General features: G+C 36.7%; 3 protein-coding genes across 4 annotated transcripts; all 3 read right to left on the reverse strand.

Moving 5' to 3' along the window:
• Window positions 1-1,216: 1,216 nt before the first annotated feature.
• On the reverse strand, window positions 1,217-3,968 carry GAPB (glyceraldehyde-3-phosphate dehydrogenase B subunit). Its single transcript, XM_088253287.1, has 9 exons — window positions 3,808-3,968; window positions 3,606-3,719; window positions 3,096-3,257; window positions 2,818-2,985; window positions 2,509-2,669; window positions 2,329-2,390; window positions 2,195-2,244; window positions 1,607-2,013; window positions 1,217-1,465 (listed from the first exon to the last, which is right to left on the reverse strand). Exons 1-9 carry the CDS (start codon window positions 3,904-3,906, stop codon window positions 1,330-1,332), a joined length of 1,359 nt encoding a protein of 452 aa, XP_088109413.1. The 5' UTR covers window positions 3,907-3,968; the 3' UTR covers window positions 1,217-1,329.
• A 376-nt stretch (window positions 3,969-4,344) lies between these two features.
• On the reverse strand, window positions 4,345-7,456 carry LOC110768185 (inner membrane localized protein). Its single transcript, XM_021971875.2, has 5 exons — window positions 7,266-7,456; window positions 6,350-6,482; window positions 5,344-5,440; window positions 4,935-5,021; window positions 4,345-4,651 (listed from the first exon to the last, which is right to left on the reverse strand). Exons 1-5 carry the CDS (start codon window positions 7,324-7,326, stop codon window positions 4,517-4,519), a joined length of 513 nt encoding a protein of 170 aa, XP_021827567.1. The 5' UTR covers window positions 7,327-7,456; the 3' UTR covers window positions 4,345-4,516.
• Window positions 7,457-8,219: 763 nt separating this feature from the next.
• Window positions 8,220-17,344, reverse strand: LOC110768143 (Vps51/Vps67 family (components of vesicular transport) protein). 2 transcript variants are annotated; one of them, XM_021971831.2, is made up of 21 exons: window positions 16,948-17,344; window positions 16,230-16,369; window positions 16,002-16,056; window positions 15,750-15,857; window positions 15,556-15,654; window positions 15,373-15,450; window positions 14,379-14,456; window positions 13,865-14,005; window positions 13,263-13,363; window positions 13,106-13,173; window positions 12,319-12,392; window positions 12,109-12,175; window positions 11,504-11,619; window positions 10,749-11,015; window positions 10,518-10,634; window positions 10,303-10,374; window positions 9,913-9,963; window positions 9,539-9,766; window positions 9,282-9,458; window positions 8,671-8,799; window positions 8,220-8,521 (listed from the first exon to the last, which is right to left on the reverse strand). In XM_021971831.2, exons 1-20 carry the CDS (start codon window positions 17,125-17,127, stop codon window positions 8,680-8,682), a joined length of 2,337 nt encoding a protein of 778 aa, XP_021827523.1. In that variant the 5' UTR covers window positions 17,128-17,344; the 3' UTR covers window positions 8,220-8,521; window positions 8,671-8,679. The 2 variants fall into 2 exon arrangements, with proteins under 2 accessions (XP_021827523.1, XP_021827522.1); XM_021971830.2 differs by having other exon boundaries at window positions 8,220-8,567; window positions 16,948-17,339.
• Window positions 17,345-17,604: the final 260 nt, after the last annotated feature.

A 17,604-nucleotide genomic window follows, 5' to 3' on the forward strand; every position in this document is an offset into this window, starting at 1 on the left:
AAAAAGAGGATCCATTATCTAATTTTTCTTTTAATTTTAAATTTTTTTAATATGAAAAAGTGTAAATTTACCATATTATCCTCACTTAATTAATAATTTCAATTCTTAATGTTTGCATTAACCAAGGGCATTTTTTGGTATTTTGAATGTTTCACCATTCTCTGCATTTTGCTTTATATATATAGATATACAAACAAGATTTATTATTTGTTAAAAAAAGAGGTCAATAACTTTATTTAAAGTACATTTAAATAGAAAATGACTAAATTAAAAATTGAAACTTGAAAAACATTAAAGAAAACATTAAATCTTAATATATATTATTAGGGAAAAGAAATGGACTTGAATTTAAAATATAAATGTAATAATATTATGTATTATTTTTCTCTAAAATAAATGTAATTTAATAAATGGGCTTTAAAAGGGCCAGCCCGACTAATTGGTTCTAATTACCTCGTCCCAGCCCACACAAAGATACAAGCCGTACCGGGCCTTACTTAAGCGGGCTGTGCTCAAGCCAACCCGGTCCGTTTGACACCTCTAACTCAAAGTGTGTGGGGTGCCCCTACTAACCCTATGGGAATAAGGAGTGCTTAATGATTGTTTAAACTACTCTAATTTACGTGAGAGGAGGATTGAAAGATATCGAACTACGGTTGGAAGATGTAAACGATAGTTTAAACTACTCTAATTTACGCGGGGAGGAGGATTGAAAGATATCGAAGTACGGTTTGAAACATCCTTAATTATAGAAAATGGTGTATGAGTTGTTTTAGGGTTTTAGTTATTTTGGGGTTGGTTTTGGTTTTTAATTTCTTATAGTATATTAAATTAATTGTCCGGTTGCTAAGCACTCCACATTTGCTTGACTCTTGCTTTTGCAGTGAACTTTGGTTTGGTCCATTGATGTTCATAATGTTCCCATGTTTTTTTACATGCATCTTTCTGAAGATGCGTATCTGCAAGATAAAAGGGCTCTTCTGGTCCTCTCCGACGCGCTGAGCGTCCTAATGGGTTTTTATTATTATTATTATTTTTAAATTTATTTCATTTTGCACTTTGTCAACAAAATTTTTACTAACCCAACTTTCTTAATGGAAGCAAATTGAGGTTAATTAAAATCCTATGGTGTAAACATCCCAAGCTAGCCTATATATATGGTTTAAAAAGAAGATACTCTCTCTCTGATGAGAATTGTTATTTCGAAAAATAATCATTTAGAGGGTAATCTTAATATGTAATTTATTTGCTTTTGTTCCCGTTCCTCAGTTGTGATTAGAATATAAACATTTGCTGATAACAAATACTGCTAAAGCCAAAAAGATTAGTCTATGCTTCATAGACTTTGCACTCCTTGTCAGCCGGGTTTGTCTCGCAGAAATCCTCCAACGGGTCTCCGCTTCCCGCCTGTGGCGTGCCTGGCCACTTGCTTGCAACTAAATGTGCCAAATCCACAACCCTTTGGCTGCCAAAAATAATAATCCACAGGAAGATCAAGACACAGTTGAGCTTGAATATATAGTGAATGGTTTTCCACTAACATTCCATGCAACATTAATTTTGTTCAATGAAAAACTCTTTCTAGATTTATAACGAGTGGACTCACCTGTATCCCCATTCGTTGTCGTACCAGGCAACCACCTTGACCATATCATCACCCATGACCATGGTCAAGGAGGAGTCTATGGTGGAGGAAACATCGGTGCACCTGAAGTCTACCGACACAAGAGGAACGTCGCACACTGCTAATATGCCCTGCAGTGGTCCCTCGGCTGCCTTTCTGAAGGCTGCATTGACATCTTCTGCTGAAATACCTTTCTTCTCAACATTAATCACAAGGTCAACCACTGATACATTAGGTGTTGGCACACGGAGGGCAATTCCGTTGAGCTTTCCTTTGAGTTGAGGCAGCACCAAAGACACAGCCTTGGCTGCACCAGTGCTTGTGGGAACTATGTTGAGTGCTGCTGCTCTAGCTCTCCTTAAGTCCCGGTGTGAAGCATCCAAGAGCCTCTGCACATGCATACACAGAGTACGCCATAAATAATTTATACTTGATTTTGAATGCCCCATGTATCACTCATTACAACTGTGCCTTTGTCAGGACATCAAAATGTCAATCCTTGAGTGCATTTTGATTGTAAGGCAAGAACAAAATCTATATACAGAGGAGAATGAAGGTGCCATTCATTACCTGGTCTCCGGTGTAGGAATGAGTAGTTGTCATGGTTCCCTTGACAATGCCTGCAAGTTTTCATGATGAACAAAGAATTAGTCCTCGAAGGTGTGCCGTTTGGATTCATGCTGAAAATACGAACAACTGCTTACCAAATTCTTCATCCAGGACCTTTACAAAAGGAGCCAGGCAATTTGTGGTGCAAGAAGCATTGCTGCAGAACACAAAAATACAAATTTTATACCTCTAGAATATTTAGTCAATTTACTCAAGCACAGTCATAAATGTTATGGTTTTTTCCCTATCTCGCTAATCGATTTGAGAATACTGACCTGACAATGTCGGCAACCTCATGGGAATAGTCTTGTTCATTCACCCCAACAACATAGGTGGGAATGTCAGCACCTTTTGCTGGAGCTGTAATGATAACTTTCTTGGCACCAGCTTGGATGTGTTTACCAGCACCAGGGCCATCAACAAAGACTCCTGTGCCCTGTAGGTTATCCAATTATGTTATATAATAAGGTACTATTTACAATGTTATCCAAGGCTCCAAGCTAATTAAAGACTGCAGTTCTTTTGTAATAGATATCTGGCATCCTTATTCTTGATATTCTAGTCTTAGCACAGCAATCGGTTACCTCAATAACAATGTCAATGCCAAGCTCAGCCCAAGGAAGCTTCAGGGGATCCCTGCTAGAGACAACCTGGACAGGCTTGCCATCAACGCTGATGGTCTCATTGTCCACGATTTTAACGTCTGCTTTGAAAGTACCCAGCATTGAGTCATATTTCAGCAAGTGTGAAGCCTGTGTTTGAGATTAAATTAAATTTTAATCTAATATAATTTTACCAATATGATTTTTCCATAAGCATGTTAAATTAAGCTACATAAATTAATACTCATAAGTTCCCTTACATTCTTGACACCACCACTGTCATTGACAACAATGACATCGAGAGGTGAGTCCTTCCGGCCATGCCAGCATCGGAGGAAGTTCCTGCCAATACGACCAAATCCATTGATTGCCACCTTCAATTTGGCCACTGTTTGTCCCTTAACAGGAGCTGGTCCTGTAGTCTGCTATGCATTAAACAAAACAAAAGTTATGAGTACGAAATTAATATAGCAGAAAATCCACCCCAATAACATAACATCAACATTAGCACTTTCGTATATTTTGGTCATTGTGGAGTGTCCAGCAAAGAATTTTCTGGATATATAATCTCAGGATAAATTTACGTGCTATAGGAAGCAAGCATGGCATATATGGCACTTGTAGATTTGTAATGCATCACTATGCCTTATTGAATTCAAAAAAATTTCAGGTGCTCAAAATATGAATTCAGGTTTGGTGAACAATCTGATATCTGTTCAATCAAACACATATGTTGCCTAATGAAATGAAAAAAAATGGGAAGATAAAACCTTGGGAGTAAGTTGTGCAGCCACAGCATCAAAGAAGGATGTCTCTCTACCATTGCTTGCATAGGTGACACATGAACTGGATCTTAGACCCGAAAATTCACCAACTTCCAGCCTCTGCACAGCCAAAAAGAGTAAGCAAATTATATCAAACTAGGAAGCTAATAAAACGTGACGCCGTGAACATCGAGAGAGTGAAAAAGACCTTGGAGAAGCATTGAGCGGGAAAAGAGTGCGAGGACTTGGAGGGCAGCCTGGTGTTGGCTGGGATTCTTGTAGAGGCTAGAGCTGAGTGTGAGGCCATGGCTGCAACTAAAGCTAAGGGACTGACTTTGCCACTATATATATATATACAGTTACATTCGTGCCTTTAGTAATCTGAACATTCCCTTATTTTAAAATATGGTTGAAATTGAATTAAAGGAACTTGTGGTTATAGCTTGGTACATGTAGATTTTGGAGATAAGATCATGTCTATTTGCAAGGCTTTCAGAATATGAACCGCAGGTTATTCCCCAACTTGTTTTCCTAGAATGCCCTTCCAATCTACTTTCTTTGGTTAAGAGAGCAAAAAAGCAACTCTCAAGGCTTGAAGATCTCAACCACAAATAACGGATACTGAATTCAGCATCACTCAGGTCCCCGCAGTTTTGTAATTCCTTTTTTCTTTTTAAAAAAAAATATAACAAATATATTATTTATTATAGGCCGTACTAGCAAATGCAGACAGCAAAAAAACAGCTATAAAAAAAAATCCTATACTCGTCATCGTCCAAATTTTAGCAATTTTGGAATCAGAGGGTACAATTACATTGACCAAAACTAGGTGCTCCCACATGGAAGAACAAAACTACACTGATTATTGGGCAAATACTGAAACACTGAAATACATGACAGATTCTGATGGGAGCTTCTCATATGACAGCTTCAACTTCATCTGAGCTCACAGGTACTTCATTTGGATCATCTTCCGATCGGAGCTGGCCAGAAACATCATCTATAGCAGAGTTCAGCTGCGCTATCTTCTCAGCCAGTACCTTTCGCGTTTTCTGTGGTGCAAATAAGGCATAATGTGATCTTTCCAGTAAACATAAAATAAAGAAAATAGGATATTATGGGATTAGAATCACAACGGTCTCTCTCTATAGCAAACATTAACTAAGCATTTTGGCAAACAATGATTAGTGAAAAAATATTTGATAGAAACTGAAACAAAGTGGACAACATAGCAATAACAACAAAATAGCACTTCAGCATCTCCAACAATGCTGAACATATGTAAAAGAAAAAAAAACACTAAAAGACAGAAAAACAGCAAGGGAGCTTTCTCACCTCCAAAGCTTTGTCCTCATCATATATGAACTTGGGCAGTTTTCTCATTAGATCCTTCCGGTCAGCTCCAGCCAGTGCTTTACTGATCTGTTGATGAAAAAAAAAATCTCAGTGAGAAAAATGCTTTTTATTTTTGGGCTTAATGCAAGAGGCCATCAAGTAAAGTAAACTTTGTAGCCCACAAACTGCAAAATTTATCAATCACAGAACCCAACCACGGCAAATTTGTGAGGTACAAAGTATAGACTTGCATAAATTTCAAAGTAGGTAACTCGTTAGTCTTAAAATATACACATTTCAACAATTGGTAATAATTGATTGATGAATAACATAGATATAAAGTAGCACAATACAAGATAATAATCATATAAGCATTTGCATAAAACAATCATAATCGATGAGTGGAAACCTGAGGTGCATATACAGCACCCAGTGTGCCAACTATAAGTCCTCCCAAAACAAAGCCACTAATGAAGATGCTTGAACTGTTTGACCTACCGCCATCACTGTAATTACACAAGCAGAGACTGTCATTAGAATATCATTGAAAGGTAAACATGTGATAAAACTGAAAATGACATACTAAAATACAAAAATTGAATTTCAAAAGACAGTATCATATCTACAATATTGCTAGATCGTGAAAGCACCACCAATGACAGCTGGGGAAATAAAAATATTACTATTCATTACTGAACAAACTACCCTATGATGAGCAAATGAAATTAAACAGAGCATTGTGCCCTAGTGGACGACACAATGAGACATATAATAATAGACTCTGATATCATTATTTCAGGGTTTAGGGTGAGTTGACTATATTCCTTGATTTCTATATTGTTGGATGAACTAGTTGAGCTACATCCAGTATACATATTCCTTCTGCAAACAAATATTGAATCCCAGGAAACATGGAAAGTAGAAAAGTTTTATTAATAACTAATTGTTACCTTAATGCAGTCATGACTCCAAGTACGTGTGAGGTCAATGTTTTATATAAATAGCCAGGACATTATATGGATATGGGGAAGAAATCAAACATAAAAAGGAAAACTGAGATCTTGAAGAATCAACAAGCCACCAGGCAGTGGTAATATTAAGAATTATTTCCTTTTTTTTTTATATCGTCTTACTGGAAAAAAAAATTTAGTCTCAACCAATTCCCAGATTTATATCTATTAACAGTTTGAGAAACAATAATTAACATATTCAAATGTATAATAGACAAACACATTTTGTCTGAAAAATATAAAAATCCCTCACTACAGAACTCTAATGAGAAACTCGTACTCAAAGCAAATAAATCAGCAGCTACCATGCATTTTGCATTATACAACTAGCATGTCCAGATCACAAACAAGAACCCAAAACACACCATCAGAATCAGGACTATAATGCAAGGGCAAACAGAATACCTATATCCAGCCTGAACTGTGAAGGACCTCTTGGAGGTAGATAGCTGAGCTTTCCCAACATGCTTTGAATTGAGTGACAAGTTTGTAGGGGCCACACTCCCAAGATATTGTTGTGATGGTTTCAGAGGAGACCCTGGTGAAGAATTTCACAGGAACAGAAAAAGCAACATTATTCGAAATCCAGCACATAGACAGAAACTAAGTGCAGCAATAAACTCATTGCCGATATGGAAAATGCCACAAGAACATTCAGTGAATTCTGATACTAACCACTTAGTTAATGGGAAAGTAATGTATATATATATATCCCTTACATCAGCTATGGATCTTTGGAATAAACTCCACTACCATTTGCAGATGGTTAGCTATTTCAGTTTACTCCTAGGGTGTAAAATCTCACTTTGACTAACCTAAGCCTAGCCTCACGAATATAAGTTCCTGGGTCTCTACAGCTATTGCCAATTTGTTTCAGATTCGATGCCCTAGCTTTAACAACAACAAAAAATGCAGAAAAAATAGCCATAAATTTACATAAAATTACACAGTAATTTAATAGGAGCTCAGGAAAGCTGCATAGAAACAAGGCCTTTTCTCCTGGCTTGCAAGGCACTACTAACTTGGGAAATATAAGATTGCTTTCTGTTCTTATTTCGGGCTCAAACACGAACTGTAAAAGAACAAAGTCATCTGCAAATCCCCTAGATTATGAATGTGAGAGGTTCCATATCATACACACACTAATCCAAAATGAAATCATTGACAGCCCATTTACGTCTTTCATCTTTCATTTAAAGCAAAAAAGTAAGTAACCATCAAATTGAAATGCAAGAACACTTGCAAGCAAGAACATTACTTATATAAAAATTGAGCTGAGAATCCAACAAACGCAGTTTGATTAGATCACGAGGGAAATTACCAGAAGAGAGCTGGACATGAGGATTTGTAGTCAAAGCCAGCGAATTGGCAATAGCAGTCATGGTTTGCAGTTTGCAGTCTGCAACTTTGCACCCGCAGCACACCAACAAAAAAGAGAGTGGAATGAGTGTTAAGACTGTTGGGAAGTTAAAGAAAAGTTTTATGGATTCGATAATACCGATGCTTTTGCTTGTTTGATATCTCAAGTTATAAAGAAAGAGACGGCCTCTGCCGCTCTGGCATTCTTTGGTTATGTGGTTTACTGGACCGTACAACGGGCCAGTGTGGATCTCTCTATTTCACTTCAAAACAATGGCTGAAGGCCCAAATATTAATGTTGTTAGCAGTCCAAAATAGTGCTAACAAACTTCTCAAAAGGAGCTTCTAGAACTCTTTTTTTCTTTTCTTTTTTGATATTAAGTAATATTCTATTTTAAGCTAATCTAAACTACGGGAGTGGGAATTCGAACTCGGGTGCAAAGTGGAGAGCACATCTGCTCTATCCAACTTGACTAAACCTATGTTGTCAGAACTCTTATTACAACAACAATTGGAAATAGATGGGTTGATAATTAAATGGTAAGTGAGCTGTAATGGTTGGGTTCTAACAGAGAGACAAGAAGGGTAGGCCATGGACAGATATCTGAAAACCCAAATTGACCCAAGTTACTGAATTCCTCTAACTCTGCATGCTCGATGTGTCATTTTCATAGGATAAAATGCTTTGTTAATTGTAACTTAACTTATTTTTATAATGAGATTTATTTTTATCGTACAAGGAAGAAAAAGGGACGGAGAATTCAAATCTCAGACAACATTCGTTAAATAAAACCGCAAAAATGTAGTGCCTGGTGCAATGTGAAGTTCTAGAATATGGTGCCAGTTTGATGCATTTTTCCTTTGGTCCTTGTATCTTTCCTTTGTGTGTTTACTTTTTCAAAATAAAAGGGGCCTATTTCGGGCATTAAAAGAAATATTATTTACTAATGATATTATCTGTTACCAAATCGTCATGTCACAAACAAAACATGAGGAAAGCTTAGTGTCATTTCAAGCAAGGGTATATAATTGACTCTAGGAAAATGTCATTTGCCGAGTGTACGATGAGCATGCATTTGAAAGAATTCTGGCACTCGTTCTACTGCAGCCTTGAAGCATTTACAGATGCAGTGATATTCCAAAGCCAGAACAAATACAAGGCTTGTACATGCCTTTCAATATCAAGAGGATCTCTGTGAGCCTCAGCCTCAGTGAAACCTGTGAAAAATCGTTTTCTTCAAACATACGTCTCACACAGTTAAACCTATGAAACAACCAAATAATCAAATTAGAAACTAAGGCAAGTTTTAAAGAATATAGCATGGGAGGAGAGTAAGAGAGAATGAAAGGTTGCAAAATTTCTGCACCTTAAGATGCTACAGAGAGTTTGGATTCTGTTCCTTGGTCTTCGCCAACTTTGCTTGTATTAGTTTGTCCAAGATGGCAGGCTCTAAAGGAATTGGGTCAAGACAACGCTCTGCGGCTGCAACAATTACCTGCTCAATAAAAGAAGCCCAAACCAATTATTTTTTCCTGAAATTACAAAACTCTTAACATAGGTTCTGGCAAAGGACCCACTAGTATAGTGGTTTGGAGCAATTGCTCCTCTAGGCAAGGTCTTGGGTTCAAGTCCTGGCATCCGTATAGTGTGTGTGAGTTTAGTATATTATCACCCCTCTAAGGTCTTAAAAAACAAAACATAAGTTCTGAATCATGAGCAATGGAACACCTTCCCTCCCCCTCTCCTCTTGAAAGGAGTCCTTAAAAGGTTTAGAGAGGGGGAGAGAGGTTTCCAACATTAACAATTCAAAAGAGAAGGCAATATACAGATATAACACAAGCGGGGAAGCTATACAAACTTAGAGGTTTCCAACATTAACAATTCAAAAGAAAAGGCAATATACAGATATGAACTCAAGCAGAGCAGCTAAACAAAGTTAGAGTTCAGGATGCAGAGCCTAGACGGATTTCTCAATACCTCATCCAGCAGAAAGTCAACAGCAGCCTCATCTTCTGCCATTTCCTTTAAAGTAGTCCTTAAGAACTGAATATCCAACTGAATTTGCTGGAATCCACTTCGATTAAATGTTTGGAGTCTAACAAATTCTTGCAAGCTTTTAAGGCAAAGTTTTACCAAGGTTGTTACCACAGACTCCTGCAATTTGCAAGCAGAAACAGTTCATGTTGTTCCTAAACCAATACCAATATTCGTTTGAGCAAAAAGTACTTCATTACCTGTGTAAACTCAACTTTCGTAAAAATTTCAACTTTTTGCTTAAACAGTTTTGCTAGATGGGTTTCCAACAGCTGGCTCCTGGCCCTTTGGGTGTTTGACCGACTCAATTTCTCCTCTCGTAATGGATTGCTCCGTGATGAGGCAGTGCTTCCATTGCTATCAGCCCGTCGGTGTCTACGAATCCCTTCAGGTAAAATCTGCTTAACTTCACTTCGAATTACTTCCAACTAACACAAGAAAGAAAGGAAAGTTTATGCAATCTGACAACATTAAATAGATTTAAGAAACCAGGCACCAAACAATTTTCCCCTCAACTTTACTGTTATTCCAAGAGATAACAATATATGGGGGGGCATAAAAAAAATGTACTTACCTCTTGAAGAAATAAATCAACAAACATATGAACTTCCCGGGGTTCCTTGTGCTGCAAAAATGTAAAAATCAAAAGTATTTACATTGGCAGGTAAATTTATTTTGGAGAACTTGGAATAAGGAATTGGACTCAAATCAACTACTCCCCCTAAAGAGATCGGATTCCGTGTTTAGGGTATTTGATTACGGATTTTACCATGCACAATTCTTTATCCCGTATGTGTAAGTAAACACAGGGGAAGGAATTGGAATCATTCCAATACCCACACACGGGAAGAAGGAATTGGAATCATTCCGATACCCATTACTGATAAGCAAACATGCCATTAATGGTTTAGTCCACATGCTAACTACTTCCTACTATTGAAATATTGCCCTACAACAAGCTTACCTTGACCCAATTTGGGGTGGTAAACCTCTTCTTTAAGAGAACTGATATCCGCTGGGTTCTCAAATTTATATACTGAAAAGAGAAGATCAAAACATTACTTGTTATCAAATGAATGTATAAGTAACAGATAAAAGTGGTTTTATCATAGTAGCCCAAGGAATAAAATGCATTTGAATAACCTAAAATTCAGAATTCAGAAATTTTTTAATTCATACAATGTGAAGAAACTTTTCACCAGCTGAGTGGAAAATCCGACAGATTTCTCCAGGAACAAAAGCAGGTCCATATTCATAGCCCCTGGCACCACCACCAGAAAAGGAAGTAGCTATTTCCTGACAATTAGAAGATGAAACTTCAATGCAAGCCCTGAGGATATGGAGGAAAATATAACTACAGTATTGACACTTTTTTAGCATGAAACATAATTCTTATAGTTGGCTACTTACCTCAGTGATTCTCAGGATAGCATTTTGTTCAATGAAAATAGAAACTTGGGCCAGCACAAGGACAAGCCCAGCCAGAACTTTGTCATCTTGTATTCCCTCTGTCAAACCCTGATCTTGCATGGCCGAACTATTCTTGCCAGAAAGCAAGAGAAAGTGGCCATCAAGTGCCCTGAAGAAGTCTTGAAATTCTTCTTGGACCCAATCAATAATCAAGTCTTTCAGTTTAACTAGTAGGCCCAAATTATCATCTAGAAGTTGGCGGAAGTCCTGAAACAAATGATAGAATGAAGAGATAAGCATCAATTTTTCCCTCTTTTGATAAGTAAGAAATCCTGCACTTTTGTAAAGGGGTTAATATGCCAACGCAATAGGGGAAAAAAATTAAAGAAATGAAAAGTTTGAAATCAACAATGTATGTAGAGTTTTTTCTTGAATACTGTAGGAAGACTTAAACAAAAAATGGCCAAATTGTTTAGACCCATATTCCGAAAAAGGGGAAAAAAAATGTATCTGCTGCATTTATGTAGTCACCCCTGCATATATCAGAATATAAGTTCCAGGAAGCATGTGTAAAACACACAAGCACATAGCCACCTTTCAAACAAACATGGGCTCTAACTTTATGAGTATATATGGAGGGAATTATGCACAGTTCCATCAATTATGCGTATATTAAGATATGAGGCTGTAGATTTATGCAATGCAAGCATGGTTTAAGTGCAGTAACATAGACTACATAGTATCTCATTCAGTACCAGTAATACATCCATGCTGCCTTGGAGCACTGCCTTTTTGCCACCCTCCAGAGCAACTTGCAAGGAATACTCTTCTCCTTTATCCTTCTGCCTAGTGTGGGCTTTTGTGAGGGCATCTGCCAGTTCAAACAAATTCAGCTCAAATTGTGTCACTAGAATGAAAAAATAAAACTCGAGCGAGAGAGAGTGTGGGTGTCTGTGTGATCCTCAGTTGTTAAAAGTCAAATGACAATTTTTCCAAATTTGTGACCAGGTTAACGTACACCATTCCAAGCCTATCAAGTTATTCTCCTCTACAAGATTCGTCCATTGAAGATTATACTCTTGTTGTTTACAATGGGTCAACTGCTTTATCAATTTAATTTCAAATCTTTTCATTTTTTTCCATTTTCAGTTGATTTGACTAGCAAGTCTAAAATGATATGAGTCAAAAATCTGAAAAGGGGCAGGAACAATACAGATTTAACAGAAAATATGGCCTTGGATAGGGCCAAATGTTGGCCAAAAAGTATCCATGTCTCTGACCCCAATTAGTTGAGATTATGGCTTAAGAGTTGAAAGAATTTATGAAGAAAAATAACTTTGAACTGCAACAAATGAATAACCTGAAATCCTGCTTAGCAGATGAGAGAATTTGTTGCTAACATACAGTTTCACAGCAACCCGAGCAGGCTGCAACAACATAGATTACCTTCTACGCTTAGAACCATTTTTAAACCCAAAAAACTAAGAATCTACTTTCAGTTCTTGAGAGTTTGGAAGAAATGCTGCAAACAGTATTATGAAAAAAAAATTGAAATTTATTTAAGGGAGACCTCCAGAGAATAGTCAGAGAGAGCAGCCTCATGTAACACATCATCCATCAGAAGTACATCTCTCCATATAATCCCTGCATGGAGAAGGGATTTTGGTTAAGCATTTCAAGAGAAGATTTTCAGGTTTAAATTGACAAGGAACTGACATCAAATTTAAAACAGGAAGGGTCTGATTCTTTTTCTTTCCTGCAAACATTAAACAGTTTAATCTTACATGACATCTAAATGGACAATAATGGGTGGAAAGGGGAAAATTGCCTCTTAAATGCTAACAATTAGGAAGAACCGAGTGAAAGACTAGCTTAGTAGCAGCATAGCAAAGCTAGCCCAAAGGTTCTGTTAGAAAAACATTGATACACAAAGCTCACTGCCAAATGTGGCTGCTTTTGTCCGTTCTCTGAAGGCAGTCTTCTGGTAGTCACCGGAAACCTTCACATTTGTTGCATAGTAGATGCAAGTATAAAAAGATTCATCTACAAGAGAATCTTTTTTCCTTTTAATTAAGTAAAAGTTAATTGGATGTTTCAAAAAGATGGGTAAAAGGCATTATAGTGCAAAAAGGGTATCAATATAGAGAAAACACATATCATGTCACTGGAACTTCTTAGGATAAAACAACAATTACACATGTTCTTACAATATAAAGATGCCCATGCACATACTTAAATAGACCAAAAGCTGAAGAGTTGATGGATACTTAGAGTTAAAATTTCCATTTTCCAAAGGTGGGGTAGACGTAGACCAATGTTAAGGATGGTGCGTGTGATAACACATTGTTAATACTTACGAAGAACACCTAGTAGGTTTGCCGACCAAATTTGTGTCTTTATGTATTGCTCAGTGGTTTCAAAGTGCCTAGAGAAACAAACATCAAGTACACTCCATGAGAAAATTGCTACCATACAACAAAGTATCTCAATTAACAAAAAGATATGCCCCCTTACCTGCTAACCAAGTCTTGTGCAAGTTTGGTTAGTTGCATTTCCGAATCAGGAAATATTACACGATAAGCACGGATAGCCTCCGCAAACTCACGAACAGAAGTCTAAATTTTGTGTGAATAAGTCAGGGATTCATTAGTGCAGTTATGACTTACAGATATATAAGAGAAAGAGGGAATATGTAACCATGAGCGGGGAGTAATCATGAAGCACAAGGGGAAAAGCACTTGAATGCCCATTTAAGTTTAATAGAAACTTTCAGTACAATACAGGTACTATGTTCTTCTGAACTTAACTTATTGCTCTTTCACTTTATCCAAATATCTTAAAAAGTTTGAAGCACTCTCCAGCAAGGAAAAACAAATCTTTTAAGATATTACTTAGTTGTAACCAAAACCAACCAGTCTCCAGAGAACTTGATTTACCAATCTAAAAGACAGATTATAAATTGACTTAAATCACCCTAATGCATAAGTTAATTGCAAATTTATCTAAAGATGCTCCTACATAATGATTTTTTTAGGTTCCTCTTCAGTTCAAGCTGTCATACACTACTTGCCAAAGATGACAAACCAAAATGATGTCCAATGTAAATTAGTACTCACCTCATGTGCAGTAGCAGGAACTGAGTCAGTAGAAGTATCATTAGAATCCACTGAAGCATTACCTATATCTTCTATCTTAAGCTGAAGGCCGGCAACAGATTGTTCCAACTTCTCAAGCAGTTTCACCTTTAAGCTGTCCACCTGCCAAAATGCCAGCAATATGTCATCAAATGCACATCAATGTAATACAAAATACTTGAAAACTTATTGGAATTTCCTTTTTAATGTATTTACTTTGTTAAGATTCCACTTGTCAATAAAAAGCAGTACGCATCTATGCCTCAATTACTACAAAACTTACTATGATTAGGATGCAAATAATAACAAAAATAAGAGAATAACCTCATTTTAAAATGTCTACCCATTTCATTTTGAGCAATATGTTCACACCATTACTAACAATAAAATATTGAATACTCTTTCTTTGGTTAGAGCCACAACTTTTTAATAAGGTAAATTATAATCTGAACTGACAAACTTATATAAATAAATAAATAAAAAGTGCAGTACAAACTGGGAAATCCAGTTGCTTAAGAAGCACAGCAGCCTCAGCTCTTGCTTGTATAGATTCGGAATCCGAGAACAACTTTCCCTGAAGACAATAATATGAAAAATCATAAGATACGTTTCCTAACAAACCTAGATAAAGTTACAGTCAGTAAGTTATTCAGCATGAAATTGTGATTTTAAACACTTGGCTTTTCTAAAAATCTGGTGGGCTACAGATCAAGATAAAAAAATGTCTAAATTTTTCCTGCACTACATTGATGCTGATAAAAGTCACACATGAGAAGGTGAATGGATTCTTCTGTGAAAGTATGCTTAAGATAGTACTGTAATAGTCCCCAGAAACACAAGTAACGGATAATAAGTAATAAATTTGACAGATAGTGAAAATGTTGTCCCTTGATTCATAACTACTACTTATTGTCTTATAGGATCCAGCAAGAACATCTCAATCACAAGACTCACACCAGGCCCATGCACTCGAAGAGCTTTTTAGGTCGACCCATGCATCACATTACTGAAACATTGTATTCATCCAAAGCAAATGCTACCAAACATTTCAACCAGAACCCTTTCACTAAAAGAAATTATCAACCACAAAGGGTAATACCGGACTGTTACATAGTACATATAGAATGTCGGACATCTAGCAAACCTAAAGCTAATCCTACATCTGAGATATAGGCATAAAACCTAACATACTGCATAATTAATTAAGAATTTCAAATAGTGATGGTACTACTTCCACAAGAAAACTACCTCTAACACCAATCTATGTATTAATGCAAATGCAGGACTATGTTGTGTGCACATAAACTAAGACAGCATCCAACACAGTGGCACTAACTCAACTGCAGAAACTTAACAAGAACCCACCAAAGAAAAATTGCACGGCAAGTAAGGAAAAGACATCTAATGACTCCTGGTTAGGCATGGGTCAAAAGAAAAACCAGCCTGACCATAGTATATTATGAAAAGAAAATAGGAAGAAAAAGATAAACCTGCAAATTCTTAATAATTATGGTCACTGCTTCTTCAGATGCTCGCTTACAATCCTGAAACGACGAGTCCCCATATGCCTAATAGTAAAGAGTCCAACCAAAAAGAAACAAGACAATTGAAAACAAATTCCACAAAGTGAAAATTGGTACCATGTGCAAAAGATCATAGGAGAAAGAAATTACCTTAAAAATTGGCATTGCTCCAGTATAGAACTTGACCGCATCAGCATATGCTTCTGATTTAATGCACTTTCCAAGTCTAGCAGGTAGATCATATATGAACTGCCTTTCCATGGAAAATGAAATTTATGTAACTGCCAGACACCTAAACTTAAAACCCTTAGCATCATAAGACCATAATATATACTACTTCAAACCTGAACTTTACGAAGAAGGTTGCGTGTGCGATGCAACTTTTCTATGTGTTCCCTCTTCTCAAAAAGAGAAGTGTTGACTCCATCACTCCTACATTGCACAGACATTATCTGCAATGATTGCATTGTGAAAGTAAGCCACTTGGATGAAAACACAGTTTCTTTCCTTTACACTCCTTTCTTCCCTATATTTACTTTCAAATGAAAACACAGTTTCCGCAAGACCTGGGTAAAAAGAAAAAAAATTGGATGTACCTTCTCAAGGAGCTGTTCCATATTTGCCTCCATGCTAACAATATTACTTTTCATCCTGTTGGAAAAAATAACAATAAAATTGTTAACACCAGAACATTATAAGAGACTTTTGGTTATGTTATCTAGAAGCTGATACACAACAAGCAAAAAATAGATAAATGATATGGTAGTAGCAGAGATTTAGCCAATCCTGTAAACACAGATAAATAAGTAAAAGTAAAAACTTACTGTTTAATTGTATCTGTCGCACTAATAAACTTGTTGTAGTTCTCATATACTAACATTTGTAAGTCAGTGTCAAGATTCTTTATCTCAGCAGCCATTTCAACATGTTTCTGTAGAAGCCCTTCCAAGTTTGACTTGTGTACCTGCATAGTTCATACAACTGATAATTACGATTCAAATTTCAATTTCTGCCTCATCTTCAATAACAAAATTTAATCTATTATGATCATTGAAATTACGAATATCATAACTCATGGTATCTCATATAATTAATTATATCATACGTTCCATCAAATAAATGGATCCAAGTATGCAACCATGTTATCTGAGAAAGGAGTAGATTACTGTATGACATCTGGTGTTCATATAAAGTCCACTAGCCTGATTCTAAACCAAATGCCCATTTTCATTTGTGCTATAAGAAAAAAACAGTTTCTTTCCTTTGCCCATGTTCCCAGCTCAGCACTAGACCTCTGCTTCTTAATCGCAAGTAATACCTTTTCTTAACTCTACAAATATTAGCTACAAACATAAAAAAAAAAATCTTCCAAACCATCTGTCTCTAACAGAGCTACAAACATCAAATTCTTCGCATAACACTAAATCTGCCCTAATTACCAGTCATATGGTAACCCAGTAAAGTTTGTTTGAAAATTAAATAAACAAATAAGTGAATCCTCCATTTGCAAAACATAAGGGAGTGAGAAATAAGAGATCGTACCAGGAGATGCATGTACTGGTCGGGATCGAATGAGGTGGTGTTAATGGCGTCGAGAGTGGTGTACTTGGAAGAAGAACTAGTGTCTGGGGAGGACATTGAATGATCTAGGGTGTAGAAGCTCGATAGCAGATCCCTCATTCTCTTTGCCTTGTCGTCCAGTGGCACATCGTCCACCTCCATTCTTAATTTTTCTTCTTCTTCACTATCTGAACGGATTCGACTCCGGCTAGAATAGAAAGAAAGAGGAAGACGACGAGAGAAAGAGCGAGACAAAGATACAGAGAAGAAAAGAGGAACGCGACGAGAGATAGAGAGCGAGACAGAGGCACACAGAGAAGAAAGGAGACGAGAGAGGAGAAGAACTGAACAAATCAAACGCAGAGAAGAAGAAGGCGTTTGAAAAAAAACAAAACAAAACAAAACAAAAAGGGGTTAATTACATTTTTGGTCACTGAGTTTGGCTCAAAATCAACTTTGGTCCCTAATTTCAATTTTCCCGATTTTGTAATCCACAATCATCCACTATAAAGTTATTTTAGGAGCTTTTTGTAAAATTTCAACTCCAACAATACTCCTTAGTTTAGGAAATAGTGCTGCTATTTCCACCCACCTATTCTATTTTCCCACCCACCCTATTTTTTCACTCATTATATAAAT

Source organism: Prunus avium, chromosome 5, assembly GCF_965620075.1.
Source record: "Prunus avium chromosome 5, drPruAviu1.hap1.1, whole genome shotgun sequence".
In the NCBI taxonomy this organism is placed as follows: Eukaryota; Viridiplantae; Streptophyta; class Magnoliopsida; order Rosales; family Rosaceae; genus Prunus; species Prunus avium.